Source organism: Heliangelus exortis, chromosome 4 (genome assembly GCF_036169615.1).
Source record: "Heliangelus exortis chromosome 4, bHelExo1.hap1, whole genome shotgun sequence".
Lineage (NCBI taxonomy): Eukaryota > Metazoa > Chordata > Aves > Apodiformes > Trochilidae > Heliangelus > Heliangelus exortis.
The window spans coordinates 2,103,139-2,116,316 of record NC_092425.1 but is presented as its reverse complement, the minus strand read 5'-3'; the positions used below and the strand labels follow the sequence as shown (position 1 = coordinate 2,116,316).

The 13,178-nt window shown below is 36.2% G+C and overlaps 1 protein-coding gene across 1 annotated transcript in view; it reads left to right on the top strand.

The window, feature by feature from the left end:
- The window catches only part of CENPE (centromere protein E), a 35,033-nt gene that overhangs the window by 9,370 nt on the left and 12,485 nt on the right, over positions 1-13,178 (top strand). The window contains exons 15-30 of the mRNA XM_071742598.1: positions 1,626-1,720; positions 2,018-2,074; positions 2,156-2,323; positions 3,104-3,178; positions 3,431-3,553; positions 3,883-4,017; positions 4,630-4,807; positions 5,237-5,391; positions 6,338-6,652; positions 7,289-7,600; positions 7,784-7,942; positions 8,848-9,057; positions 10,286-10,570; positions 10,673-10,831; positions 11,688-11,909; positions 12,854-13,016. Of these exons, the coding sequence (XP_071598699.1) occupies positions 1,626-1,720; positions 2,018-2,074; positions 2,156-2,323; positions 3,104-3,178; positions 3,431-3,553; positions 3,883-4,017; positions 4,630-4,807; positions 5,237-5,391; positions 6,338-6,652; positions 7,289-7,600; positions 7,784-7,942; positions 8,848-9,057; positions 10,286-10,570; positions 10,673-10,831; positions 11,688-11,909; positions 12,854-13,016 (2,811 nt within the window). The remainder of the gene's footprint in view (positions 1-1,625; positions 1,721-2,017; positions 2,075-2,155; positions 2,324-3,103; positions 3,179-3,430; positions 3,554-3,882; positions 4,018-4,629; positions 4,808-5,236; positions 5,392-6,337; positions 6,653-7,288; positions 7,601-7,783; positions 7,943-8,847; positions 9,058-10,285; positions 10,571-10,672; positions 10,832-11,687; positions 11,910-12,853; positions 13,017-13,178) is intronic.

Below are 13,178 nucleotides of genomic sequence, written 5' to 3'. Positions count from 1 at the left end.
TATTTGTGGATTATTTTGTGGGATGAGTTGTGGATTATTTTGTGGGATGAGTTGTGGATTATTTTGTGGGATGAGTTGTGGATTATTTTGTGGGATGAGTTGTGGATTATTTTGTGGGATGAGTTGTGGATTATTTTGTGGGATGAGTTGTGGATTATTTTGTGGGATGAGTTGTGGATTATTTTGTGGGATGAGTTGTGGATTATTTTGTGGGATGAGTTGTGGATTATTTTGTGGGATGAGTTGTGGATTATTTTGTGGGATGAGTTGTGGATTATTTTGTGGGATGAGTTGTGGATTATTTTGTGGGATGAGTTGTGGATTATTTTGTGGGATGAGTTGTGGATTATTTTGTGGGATGAGTTGTGGATTATTTTGTGGGATGAGTTGTGGATTATTTTGTGGGATGAGTTGTGGATTATTTTGTGGGATGAGTTGTGGATTATTTTGTGGGATGAGTTGTGGATTATTTTGTGGGATGAGTTGTGGATTATTTTGTGGGATGAGTTGTGGATTATTTTGTGGGATGAGTTGTGGATTATTTTGTGGGATGAGTTGTGGATTATTTTGTGGGATGAGTTGTGGATTATTTTGTGGGATGAGTTGTGGATTATTTTGTGGGATGAGTTGTGGATTATTTTGTGGGATGAGTTGTGGATTATTTTGTGGGATGAGTTGTGGATTATTTTGTGGGATGAGTTGTGGATTATTTTGTGGGATGAGTTGTGGATTATTTTGTGGGATGAGTTGTGGATTATTTTGTGGGATGAGTTGTGGATTATTTTGTGGGATGAGTTGTGGATTATTTTGTGGGATGAGTTGTGGATTATTTTGTGGGATGAGTTGTGGATTATTTTGTGGGATGAGTTGTGGATTATTTTGTGGGATGAGTTGTGGATTATTTTGTGGGATGAGTTGTGGATTATTTTGTGGGATGAGTTGTGGATTATTTTGTGGGATGAGTTGTGGATTATTTTGTGGGATGAGTTGTGGATTATTTTGTGGGATGAGTTGTGGATTATTTTGTGGGATGAGTTGTGGATTATTTTGTGGGATGAGTTGTGGATTATTTTCTTGGATTAATTGTGAGAGATACTTAGTTTCCCAAAGGAAGTAAGTTTAAAAAAAAAAAAAAAACAAAAAACAAAAAAAACCAGCAACTCCAAATATCCCTGTGTGTGCTTCACAAGGAAGTTACTTTTTTTGGGATTTTTTTCTAGCATATTAAGCTTTTAATTTGTTAAAATCAAAGGTAAGAGCTGTGATGTAAAAGCCAGGGTCTGCATATCTGCCATGCAGACCCAAGTCCTCTACTTATCTGTAGGTGTAGCTCAAGTTATTCTTCAACACAAATTATCCATCCAAACTATGTTCTCCTCCTAAAAAGGGGGAAGGAGGTGTGTGAAATTCCAAATTCCTCAATGAGAATTAAGACATGATTACTCAAAGGTCAGACTGAATTTCTCTGAACTGAATTTTAAGGCCACCTTAGATGAGTGAGGGGAGAAAGAATGTTGAACTGAAGCTGAGAGTAGTTGGAGAGTATTGTTGCTGAACTCCATCTTCTTGATGTCCAATTAAAAACTATTTTTGCTCTGTATTTTTTCATACATCTTTCTTTACAGCTGTGCTAGAGAATTCTGAACATGACAACCAATTTCTGATGACTACTGATAAAATTTCAGAGGGAGAATGGACTGCTGGACCTAACATGAATTGGGTAACAATCTGTTTTGTTTAATACAGTGCCTATACATAAGCTTCTCAGTAAGATCAGACCTATTTTTCTGTTAAACACTGATTCTTCTGTATGTCTGAAGAATTTATTTAACTATAAATAGTTAAAAGTAAGTCTCTTGGTCTAAAGTTGTTGTCTGGTTCTGTCTATGGTTTTGTGGTGAATGATCCAGTAAACTTTGGGGGTTAAAACAGGACTAGTCATGAAAACAGCAAGGAATATGATATTAGATTTGCTTGATCTTGTAGATGAGTTAACTGATAGTGATTCTTTTTCTAGACTCAGAAAGACTTTGAAGAATCTGTGCAGCTCTGTGAAGCATTAGCACTGGAAAAGGTAAAGTCTGTTCTCTATTTTCTAGAAATAAAAGTGATGTTCCCACAGCAACTTCTGAAGTTTCTTGTGCTGCTTCTTCAGGATATTGCTGTAAATGAGGCCAGTGTCCTGCAAGCAAACTTTAATAGCCTAGTATTGGAAAATGAGCAGTTGAGATTAGAAATAAACGAAATGAAGGAGAAACTGAAGGAAAAAGTAGAAATGGATGAATTTGAAGCACTGGAAAAACAAACACAAAAAGATCATGAGGTAAGATGCATTGAAATAAATAAAGAGATGGAGTTCTTTTATGCTGAAATGTTTTCTAGAGTTTATTCAGTGTACATATTCTTGGATATTGACTCACAAACATGGTGTTACGAAGTATGTTTGGCAACAGAATGAATAAACCCAGGATTTAAAGTGAATTTACTCAGTTTAATGCTTTTCACCAATACTAAAATTACAGAATGGATTTTCTCTCTCTACACTTGAGACAATACAAAAGTAATTCTAGATCAGAGCTTATTATAAAGGCTTTTCAAGGAAGACAAGAAGGAAAAGTTCTTCAGTTTTGGAAGTACTTTTCTATCTTGTCTTGTGCTTCCTTTCAGAGAATGCTGCTCAACATGTCCAGGGCTTGCTTTACCTCAGTTTTGACACCTTCTAATTCTTGTTAGTGGATGAAATTAAATCAAATACTTGCACTGTAAAAGCTGCTTAACATGGCTGGAACTTGAAGTGTTGTATCTGTACAATTTAATTGCTTTGACCATGTTGCTCTTGCTTCTCAGGCTGTTGCAGTTAAAATTCTACTTCAGTGCTAAAACAGCTTTGTATCTCATCTCCATTTGGAAGAGTGTAGCAATTTGGTCTGTAGCTGTTTAAACAGATGTGTGTGTGTGTATATGTGGTTTGCCTACTAATAGAAAACACATGATAGAACTTATTTTTTTATGCTTGCTTTATTTTCATGGTGTTGGCAGCTAAAACTGCTGGTGTTGGTGCTTTCTAACATTCTCTGCAATTTTGCTTCAATTTGCTCCACAGATACAACTAATGCATGAAATTACCAACTTAAAGAATCTAGTTTCAAATGCTGAAGTGTACAATGAGGAACTTGAGGTGAGCCTGTCCATGAGTTTTATGTGCCTTAAAACTTGTATGAAATGTGATTGGTTTGTCTTGAAATACTGCACCTGCTGAGGATAACCTATGCATCACTGGAATCTGGTTAGTCTGGGCAGCTATAAGGAGGGTTTATGTTAAATCCATGGACATTTAATATGTACAAAGCAAGATTTTGTTAAATTCTTACCTGGAAAACCAAACTGAGCACTAGAATCTTCCTTCTCCCTTTTTTCTTCCAACTTTTAGACAGAGATAAACTCCAAATTGGAACAGCTGAAAGAAAAAGAGAACACAATAAAGATGCTGCAGAATCGTGTGGAAGAGTTACAGAAAGCAGGAGCAGAAAAGACAGACACATCTTTTTCAGTGGTAAATTAGAAGGTTTTTGCTGGGTTGAGAGAGAACTGTTGGAGATGGGTTAAATTTGGGTATCACCTTGATATAATTTAGATTAGCTTCCCTTACAGGTGTTGGTAGAATTTTTTTCCAAAGCTTAAAATGCAAGTTACTACATTATCACACAGCAGTACTCTGGTGAAGAATAGGTATGGGAAATGCTGCTATGCATCCCATCTATCAAAAGAGTTCCTTTTAAACTTGCCAAGCTTTCAGAGTTTACATTTTAACCACATTAAAAGGAATGCTTTTGCTGTATTGTGGCTTTATATTCTTTATTTCTTTGGGTATCTCTTTCTCAGGGAGATTCTGATAAGCTCATTGAGGAAATTCAGCAGCTGAGTAAATCCCTCATAGACAGTGAAGCCATAGCCTTGGATGCCAAAAAAGAATCTGCTTTTCTCAGAAGTGAAAATTTGGAGCTGAAGGAGAAAATGGCAAGTACTTTTTGAGCTGCATTTATATCTGTACAAAGTAGTGGTAAGGGGCTGTCTGCTCCCAGACGGGTGAGGAATCCACTCTGTAACAAGATGTGATGGAGTATTTAGAGAAAGCTAATGACTCATGTTCCAATTACTGCTGGTTTTATTATGGAATTCATGGTAAATGAGTCTTCACAAGAGAGGAAAAAAAAAAATAAAAGCTTCTTCCACAGGAATAGGTGGTTAGTTTTATTTTTACCTCTCACTCATTAGAGCAGTCTTTAGGGAGTTCCTAGGACATAATTTTACCCCAACATATGTTCCCAACATAATTTTACCAGAGAACAGAAGAGAATGAGAGGTGAACCCAGAACTGGATTTGGAGCTTTGAGCTTTGCAGGAGGAAAGGCAAAATAGCAGCAGTAATGCCCATGACCTCTAAGTAAAGGAAAGTTTTCTTAGAGGACTCTGAAATAAATGCAGTTGTTAAATTATGGCTTATTCTGCCATCTTTATCAAGGCCCAAGTTGCTCCAAGTGACACCAGGAAAGGAGACAGATACAAGATTTAAATGTTAAGGAAGTAAACTTTTGGTTTCTGTGTTAATTGTGCTTTCTTTTCCTGTAGAATGAAGTCTTAAATAATTACAAGCAAATGCAAAAGGATGTTCAACTCTATCAAAGCCAAATAGAAGCAGGAAAAGCCAGTTACAAAAAAATGCAAGCTGACTTGCAGAAAGAGCTGCAGTTTGTGTTTCAAGAAAACACAAGGCTGACTTCACTGATGGAGGGTAAAGTTCCCAAAGGTACTGTGTCAGGGGGTTCTTTTTCCCTCTCCTTTTTCCCCATAATAGTGGGAGGGATAGGGAAGACTTTGGTTCTTGTTTTCTCAAATACTTGGAGTTTCTGTCAGTATAAAATATTAGAGGACCTGGTATTGCTGTCACATAGTAACTGCTTTAGCACTTTGAACTATTTGGGAAACTGCAGTTTATGGAATTTTTTTGCATTTTTCACAAATCCTGTCAAATTATGAAAAGTGGTCATGGAAAATCAAAAGGTGGATGTCAACATAAAGAGTGACTCAATTTGAATTTTTTCTTTGTAAAAATAAACTTTTCTAGAATTAGTGATGTTGCATCTAAAATGCCTTATAAAAATGCATCCACTTAATGTAAAACATGCTTTTTTTTTTCTTTTGCTCTCATATTAATATAAACTTTATAATTATATAGATGTGCTTTTTATTGGTGAGATGGAAAAAAAGGCAGCTGACTTAAAAAGAGAACTAGAAGAAGCACTGAAAGAGAATGCACTTCTACAAAAGCAAGTGAATGAGCTATCAGAATTTCAGAATCTGTCAAATACTGTTGAGATACAGCAGAAAGAGGTAAAAAAAACCCACAAAACCCACACCTCTTTTCCTTATTCCTACACTGTCCACGTAGGTGTAATATGAAGTTTTAGAGCCAAAGGCTGTCTTGAATCAAATAATCTGAGTTATTTCTAGTCCAACATTTTTGTTGGACTAGAATGTGCCAATTTTACATTATCACCTTTAAGTGTGTGTATGTATAATGGTGTTTGATCCTGGTTTACTGTTCTATAACTTTTTGTTTTTCTTTTTTTTGTTTAATTGGGCAAAGAGAATCCCAAAACTCTCACTTCTCAAGCAATTGCTGTTAGGAGATCTTTACTTGCAAATTGTGTAAAACTTGTAAAGAAACTTTCCTGTTTCCTGGCAGGTCAGGCCTTAGTTTATAAAGTTTGCTATAAATGTGTCTTGCAGGGTTTGTCTGCAAACACTTTGTAGGTTTCTTTATTCTTAAATACCTGCTATTAATTATGTGCAGTGACAATTATCCAGGGCAAGTAATCCTACAAACCTGGGAATGCTTTGCAAAAAGCATTCTCAACCCCTCCAATGGCCTAATTCACTAATAAATACAACTTAATCAGATGTTAACAACTTTATAAACATTGGAACATCTAAATATTGAGCTCAGGGCTTACAGTTAGGACTATTTGTCTGGTCTTAGCTCAAACATTTTGAAAAATTTTTCAATATTTAATAGTGGAATTATTTAATGAACATCTGAAAAGTTGGTGGAGAGCTTTTCAGGTTTTGGAAGGGGATTTTTTTGTCTTTGTTCTCTCAATGCTTGTTTTCTAGGCAGCTCCCTTCCCAAAAAGCAAAACCTAATGTGTTGTATGTTTGCCCTGTACCCTTTTGTATATCTGCATATCAACATGTGTTGGGTTTTGGCTTGGTTGTTTTTTTTATTTTATGAAAAATACTGATTTAGAAAATGCTGTTAATATTGTTTTTCTGTCAGATTCTTGAAAAATCTGAGGAACTGCACTTCTTAAAACTGGAAAGAGAAAAGCTACTTTCTGACATAGCTGATAATGAAATTAGACTGAAAGAAATGACTGAAGAAATTGGAAAAACAAAAGATGATCTAGAGGATGCACAACTTAAATATGTAAAGTCTGATCATGAATATGTAGCTCTGAGACAGCTCCATCAAGAACTAGAGGAAAAATACAGAGTTGCATCAGAAAACAATGAAGAAATGAAGCTCCAGATGGAAGTTCTATCTAAAGAAGCACATGAGTCTAAAACAACTTTGGAGGAAGTGAAATTAGAGGTCAGTTTCAGCTTGTTCATGTTAACATACAAGATAGGGGGAGTTCATTTTTAGGATAAGAAAACTCATAACCTGTTAGAGAACATTATAAGTAACATTATTGAAATTCCTCTAGCATAAGTGAGTATTACTCATTGTATTTCAGGAGAGAAAATGTAACTTTATGTAACTCAGTCTTTGTAGGCAAAGAAATTTATATGTTTCTCCAGCTTATACATTCTCTACTTGACTTTTTAATACTTGTCCCATTATTACATTATATATTTGCATATATTATTTTAAAAAATATGCTGTTGTGACCTACTTTATCTAAAGTAAGCATCCTCATAGTGGAACTGGAAGCTTTTTAGTACAGATCTTTCAGTCCAAAGAGAATCACTACATAAATTGCTCCCTCTCCCCTTTCTCATTACCAATACAGCTGGGATATCCCAGCCACAGGTGTGGTAATTTCTAATTTGATTTTAATTCCTAAGATACATTAATTTCATGTGGAGTGCTATGTTTTGTTAAGACTCTTGCTGCCAAGGAGAAACTCCTTCTAAACCTTTTCTAAACTCCTAAGCTTCATACTCTCACACCTATGTAGTTTTGTGTTACACTGAAAGCATCTGTTTTTTCCTCCACAAACTGAAGCTCTCCAGCAAAATGAAAGAGCTGGAAGAAAAGACAGCAGAGCACAAACAACTTGTTGAGCTAAGAGAAGATTTCATGCAGGCTCAGCAGAAACTAAATGAAATGGAGCAATTAAAAGAGCAAGAAAAGATTAGAGAGTTGAGACTAGAGGCCAAGGATTCAGAGATCCAGTCAGTTCTTCAGCAACTTACTGAATGTCAGGAAGAAATAAAAATCCTAACCCAGGAAAGAGATGACCTGAAGCAAAAAGAGGAGTCTCTTCAAGCTGAGACAGACCAACTTAAAGAGGATATAAAGGACACTGTTTCAATGGTAGGAATTCTACTTTTATAGAAACTGACCACACAAGTTAACAGGAAGACTAAGAACACTTAAACTATATTGAAATATAGTTTTTAAGGGGGAGTGGGGGTGTGTGTGGACTCTTTATAATCAAGGAGTGCTTGGTTGCAAAACATGTTTTCTTTTTGGGGTTTTTTTCCTTTTATTCCAAAGAATATTTTGGCACATGAAGAACTGAGAAATACCCAGAGTTCTCTCAAGGAATGCCAGGAGACTGTCAAGAAGTTGGAGAAAAGTATTTCTGAAAAAGAAGCTCAGATTCTGAGCATTGAAGAGGCACTAGGGAAAACCATTAAAGAACTCAATATGCAGGTAAAGTATTATGTAATAATTAAAAAGTGCTTTTAATGTGCTTTCTAACACTGAAAACAAGCCTAGGTGGTCTGTTTCTCTCTTCCCACTGTGCCCTCTCAAAGCCTAGAGGCAGAAAGTGGGCAAAGCAGAAGTACAGCCTGATCCACTCCTTTACCAGTATCTATTCACCAGATCTCTGTCTGTAGATCTCCAAGCTGTAATATAATTCACACTTTAATAAACCTTTGCTTAACTAATATGTCCCATGACTGTCAATTTGAATGGCAGCATTAGATGGCAAATGGAACAAGAGAGAGGGTTGGAATGATGGTTTCTAACACTCAGACCTCATGAGATGGGTTGCACAGGGCTGTAGAGGGCAGCTCAGTTCCCAGCATAAAGCAGAAGGCTGAGACATGGGAGGGAAGGGGGGGTTGTGCCTGTTCCAACAACTGACAAAGGTGCTGGAGAGAGAATCTGTGGTATACAGGGCTGGACTTTTGTTAAGGTGTATCAACTGCCAGATACAGTAAGCTGTGGCAGGCAATTCAGCATTTGCATGATTTGGAACAGGTGTTTAAAAATAATCCAACAGCTGCCTCATTTGGCTTTCTCCTCTCAGACTTGTTCTGAATAAAAATCTGGCCAAAGCTGCAGAACAGACTAAAATATTACAGTTTAAAATAGGTATCAAAGGCTAGAGATGAAGTTCTGAAGTTGTTCTTGTTTTGTAACACTGGTTTGATGTTAAAAATGTTATACAGTGAATTGAACCTTTTCTCTGAGCAACCTGATGTTGTTAAGATGTCCCTGCTCACTGCATGGTGGTGGTGCTCTAGATTAAAGGTCTCTTCCAACCCATCCTAGTCTACAATTTCATCTTGGTTTTGAATTGATGGAGAATCTTTCCCCCTTTTCTATAGATATCACAAATGGCAGAAGAAATAAAAATCATCACATTGGAGAGAGACCAGCTTGCTGAAAAAGAGACAGAAAATAGCACCTGTAGAGAAAGTGATCAGCTTCAAGTGCTTAAGGAACAAATATGTTTCCTTACACAAGAGAACAGTTCACTGCAGGATAAGCTGGACAGCTTCCATGTGAAAAAAGAAGAGGATGGAGAAGGAACTCTGGTAATTAAGATTATAATTTGTTTGAAATAAATGCCACTTGTTATTGTCAGCCAGTAGTAGGATGTGACAAGTTTTTTTTTCTGTAGATAGAATTTTAACTTGATACAGGATGGTGATTTGGGTTGATCTGCATATAAATGTGGTCCTTCAGATAAAGATAAAACTTATCTGGAATGATTCTGCTTATCTGGGTGATTCTGCTTTTTCAAAGATGGGAGTGACTTTTTTTTTTATTGAGGTGGAAGTGACTTTTTTTTTTATTGAGGTGGAAGTGACTTTTTTTTTATTGAGGTGGAAGTGACTTTTTTTTTATTGAGGTGGAAGTGACTTTTTTTTTATTGAGGTGGAAGTGACTTTTTTTTTATTGAGGTGGAAGTGACTTTTTTTTTATTGAGGTGGAAGTGACTTTTTTTTTATTGAGGTGGAAGTGACTTTTTTTTTATTGAGGTGGAAGTGACTTTTTTTTTTATTGAGGTGGAAGTGACTTTTTTTTTTATTGAGGTGGAAGTGACTTTTTTTTTTATTGAGGTGGAAGTGACTTTTTTTTTTATTGAGGTGGAAGTGACTTTTTTTTTTATTGAGGTGGAAGTGACTTTTTTTTTTATTGAGGTGGAAGTGACTTTTTTTTTTATTGAGGTGGAAGTGACTTTTTTTTTTATTGAGGTGGAAGTGACTTTTTTTTTTTTTGAGGTGGAAGTGACTTTTTTTCCTGGTAGTGTATGTGAAGGGGCACTGCAGCCAACATTTTCCATACTGTTGCATACTCTTGCACATGTGATATGTATATATCCAAAGTCTATATATGTACACTTTGAAAAAAATGAGCTGTGCATATATTTTAATGTTTAGGGGGATACTGGAAAAATGTCAAGTAAATAATTGTCACTACTATGTTTCAGTGAAACTAGCAATATGGATAAGGTTTATGAGGACTATTTCATTGTGGGTCTTTTAAGCTAAGCCCCCCTGGGCTTCATCTATACGTGTGGGGTCCTACATCTGGTGATTTGTTTCAGAAGTCCTCACTTTAGATTTTATTTGACTTGTTTGTTGTTCAAGAAATTTTAATTGTTGAGTTCAGGCAAATATTATTCTGAAAAAAAAAAACCCCACCCCATATCACAACCACTGCTTCTCTGTTTTATGTAATCAACCTGTCAAAGGTCAGATGTGTTTCCCTTAAAGCTTCTTCCCCAAATGCATGAATTTCTATCTCTGTGTAAAATAGAGACCACAGAGTCAAGGAAAACTGATTGAGCAAGAATTAATTATGCTGAGAGAAGAGCTAAACCAGGCACAAAGGAAATTGTATGAAATGGAGGAAGCAAAAGCCAATGAATGTCAAAAAGAATCTGAAAAAGGGGGGAGAACAGATTTTGCTCCCAAATTGTGTGGCTGTCAGGAAGTGAGCACTCAGACAAAGACAGATGAAGATAATCTTAAAATGCAACTGGAAAATCTCCAAAATGAGAGAGATCAGCTACAAAAAACTGTCCAGGAGACAATTAGCATGGTAAGAGGGAGCCTTATTCCTTTAGGGTAAGACCTTTAGTAAACTTCTGTCTTAAATTTTGGAAGTGTATTTTAATGTACTTTAACTGTGTTGTGTCCAAAGAATTCAGAAATGCAGGAGCAGTTGAGATGTGCTCAGAACTCTCTCAGACAACACCAGGAGACTATTTTGGAGCTGCAAGGAGGTCTTTCAGAGAAAGAAAATCAACTCTTAAAAGCACAAGAGGCATTGAAGCAAACAACTGATGAACTGCAGCAAAAGGTCAGATGCAGCATTGTGAAGTAAACTAAAAATTGTACCCTGTGTCCTCTGCAGACTGGGGTTTGTAAGCATTGAGTAAATGTAATGAAAATTAATGCAAGTTTTCTCCCCTTCTTTTTATTCCTTGTACAGCTTCTTAAAATAATTCCATAGAAACAGAGGCAGTCATAAGATGATCAAAACTAATTTGATCTGCAAGTTGCAACCTGTATTTACTTAAAACTAAAGATGCCTCAATGCTGAATGGTGGAATCTTATTTTGACACCAATAATGCTTTTTGAGCTCAGTGTATTTTCCAAATCTTAGACCTTTTAAAATTGTAATATATTTTGGCTATGTAACTGAAGATACTTGAGCAAATAAAAGGCAGTTGAGCTCATTCTTTAACTTGCTGCACTATTGTAGCTTTTATCTATTTATTAATTTAATGTCTGAAGCTGTTGTGGCTTTTAGGCTTGAGTGTAAAGAAGCCTTGTTTTCCATCTGCTGGGGATACAGCAATGAAGTAATTTTTATAGAATTTTTAGAATGGCTTGTGGGTTTTTACACATCTACTTTTGTCTACCAGTGAGACAGAAGCACTGAAATGTCAGTGACCTTTAAGCAAAAATGTTGCATCTTTCTTTTCTTACTATAGCAGTAATGGAGGTCTCTTCTGTAAAATCCAGTTATAACAAGTGATATGTACAGGTAGTGTTTGTGAAATATGACCCAATAACACTTAAATCAGCACCTGATTACTGGAACAAAAAAATTTGATAGATTGTCACTTTTTTCCAAATTAACCCTTCATTACTTTTAGCTATTTTAGGTATGATTAAAAATATTAATACTGGTTCTTATTTGTTCTTTCAGCTCACAGAAGTAACTGAAAACCTGACTCGTGTCTCTTCTGAGTATGGCAAGGTACTGGCTGAAAAAGAGCAAGTTGAAAGAACAACAAAGGAGCATATATCTCAGCAGCTTGAGAAAATTGCTTTACTTAATCAGGAGAAAGATGAGCTACAGGAAATGGTAGAGACTTGTAAAGCAGAAAAAGACCAGCTAGAGGCTGACTGTCAGGAAAGCAAGGAGCAAGTACGTATAAAATCTCCTTTTTAAGGGCATGTTGTACCACACTGAATAATTTTAGTCATGAAGCCTTCTGCTACTCACTATCTGTTCCTCTCCAATGTTCACAGCAGCACTAAACTAAAAATTTAGTTTCTAGTCTAATCTGTTTCTTTCCTTTTGGTCACTGTGCCAGTCTGGCTTTGGGCACACTTGTCTGCCACCTGCTGGACAGACACTCCACAAGTTGCTGTTACGTTTCTTACCTGCAGTGCCTTTGCATTTAGCACTGAGCAGAAGAGGTTATCCAGGTTTACTGATACCTGAGGGCATAATTCTTCTACCACTTCAACTCTTTCTGAGGAAGAGAAAGCTAAACCCAGAAAATAAACTGATTACAGTATTTCTCCATCCTGATACCTTACATCCTGGCAGATGACTGGCTTCACTATTCCAAGTTTTTCCATGAAAGCTGTGCTTCTGTTGACATAGTGTTTCAGACAAATGTATTCTGATGTGTAGTCAAGAAAAAACAAACTGGTAACTTGTACAGTTAAAAGGAAGCCTGGTAAATGTATTTTTTGAGAAGCTTTGCAAGTTATATTAAGTTGTAAAAGCTTTCATACAAAATATACCAAACCTCAGGTAGAGCCACTGATCACTGATGTGAGCAAAGTAGGATCATAATTGTTAATTTTAGATTTACATTTTATTACTAAACAATTGGACAAATTGTTCCTGTAACTGGTGGCAGCTGTCACAAGAATCAGGATAGTCTGCTAAAGACTGTGTTCCTTTGGCATTCATGAACTAAGCATGAGGGAATGACAACTGAGGATTTTTCTGATGCAGAAGGATGATTACTCTCTAGTTCTCTCCCAAAAATTCAAATGCTTTGACTTAATGTTGAATCCTGATAAGCAGAGCTGAGTCACACTGAGTGAACACCCGTGTAATACTTTGTTCTGCAGTCTTTAAAAGTCCTCACAGAAATGGAAAAACTACAGGAAGAACTAAAGCATCAGAAAGAGGAAGCTGATATCCAGAAGAACATGCTAGCCAATGAAAAAGAGAAACTGCAAAGCACTGAAGAAAAACTAAATGAAGAAATAAGCAAACTGAAAGAAAAGGCAAGTACACTGATAAGAAACTCTTAGAAATAAATCAGGATGTCCCCTCGAGGACTCATTAGACCAACAGATAATTACCCATAGCCTGTGGTGGTTTATTTATCCAATAGATGATGTCACAGTAAGATTATTTAGCAACAGAAGAGTTCTTGGTTATTGTGTGTTG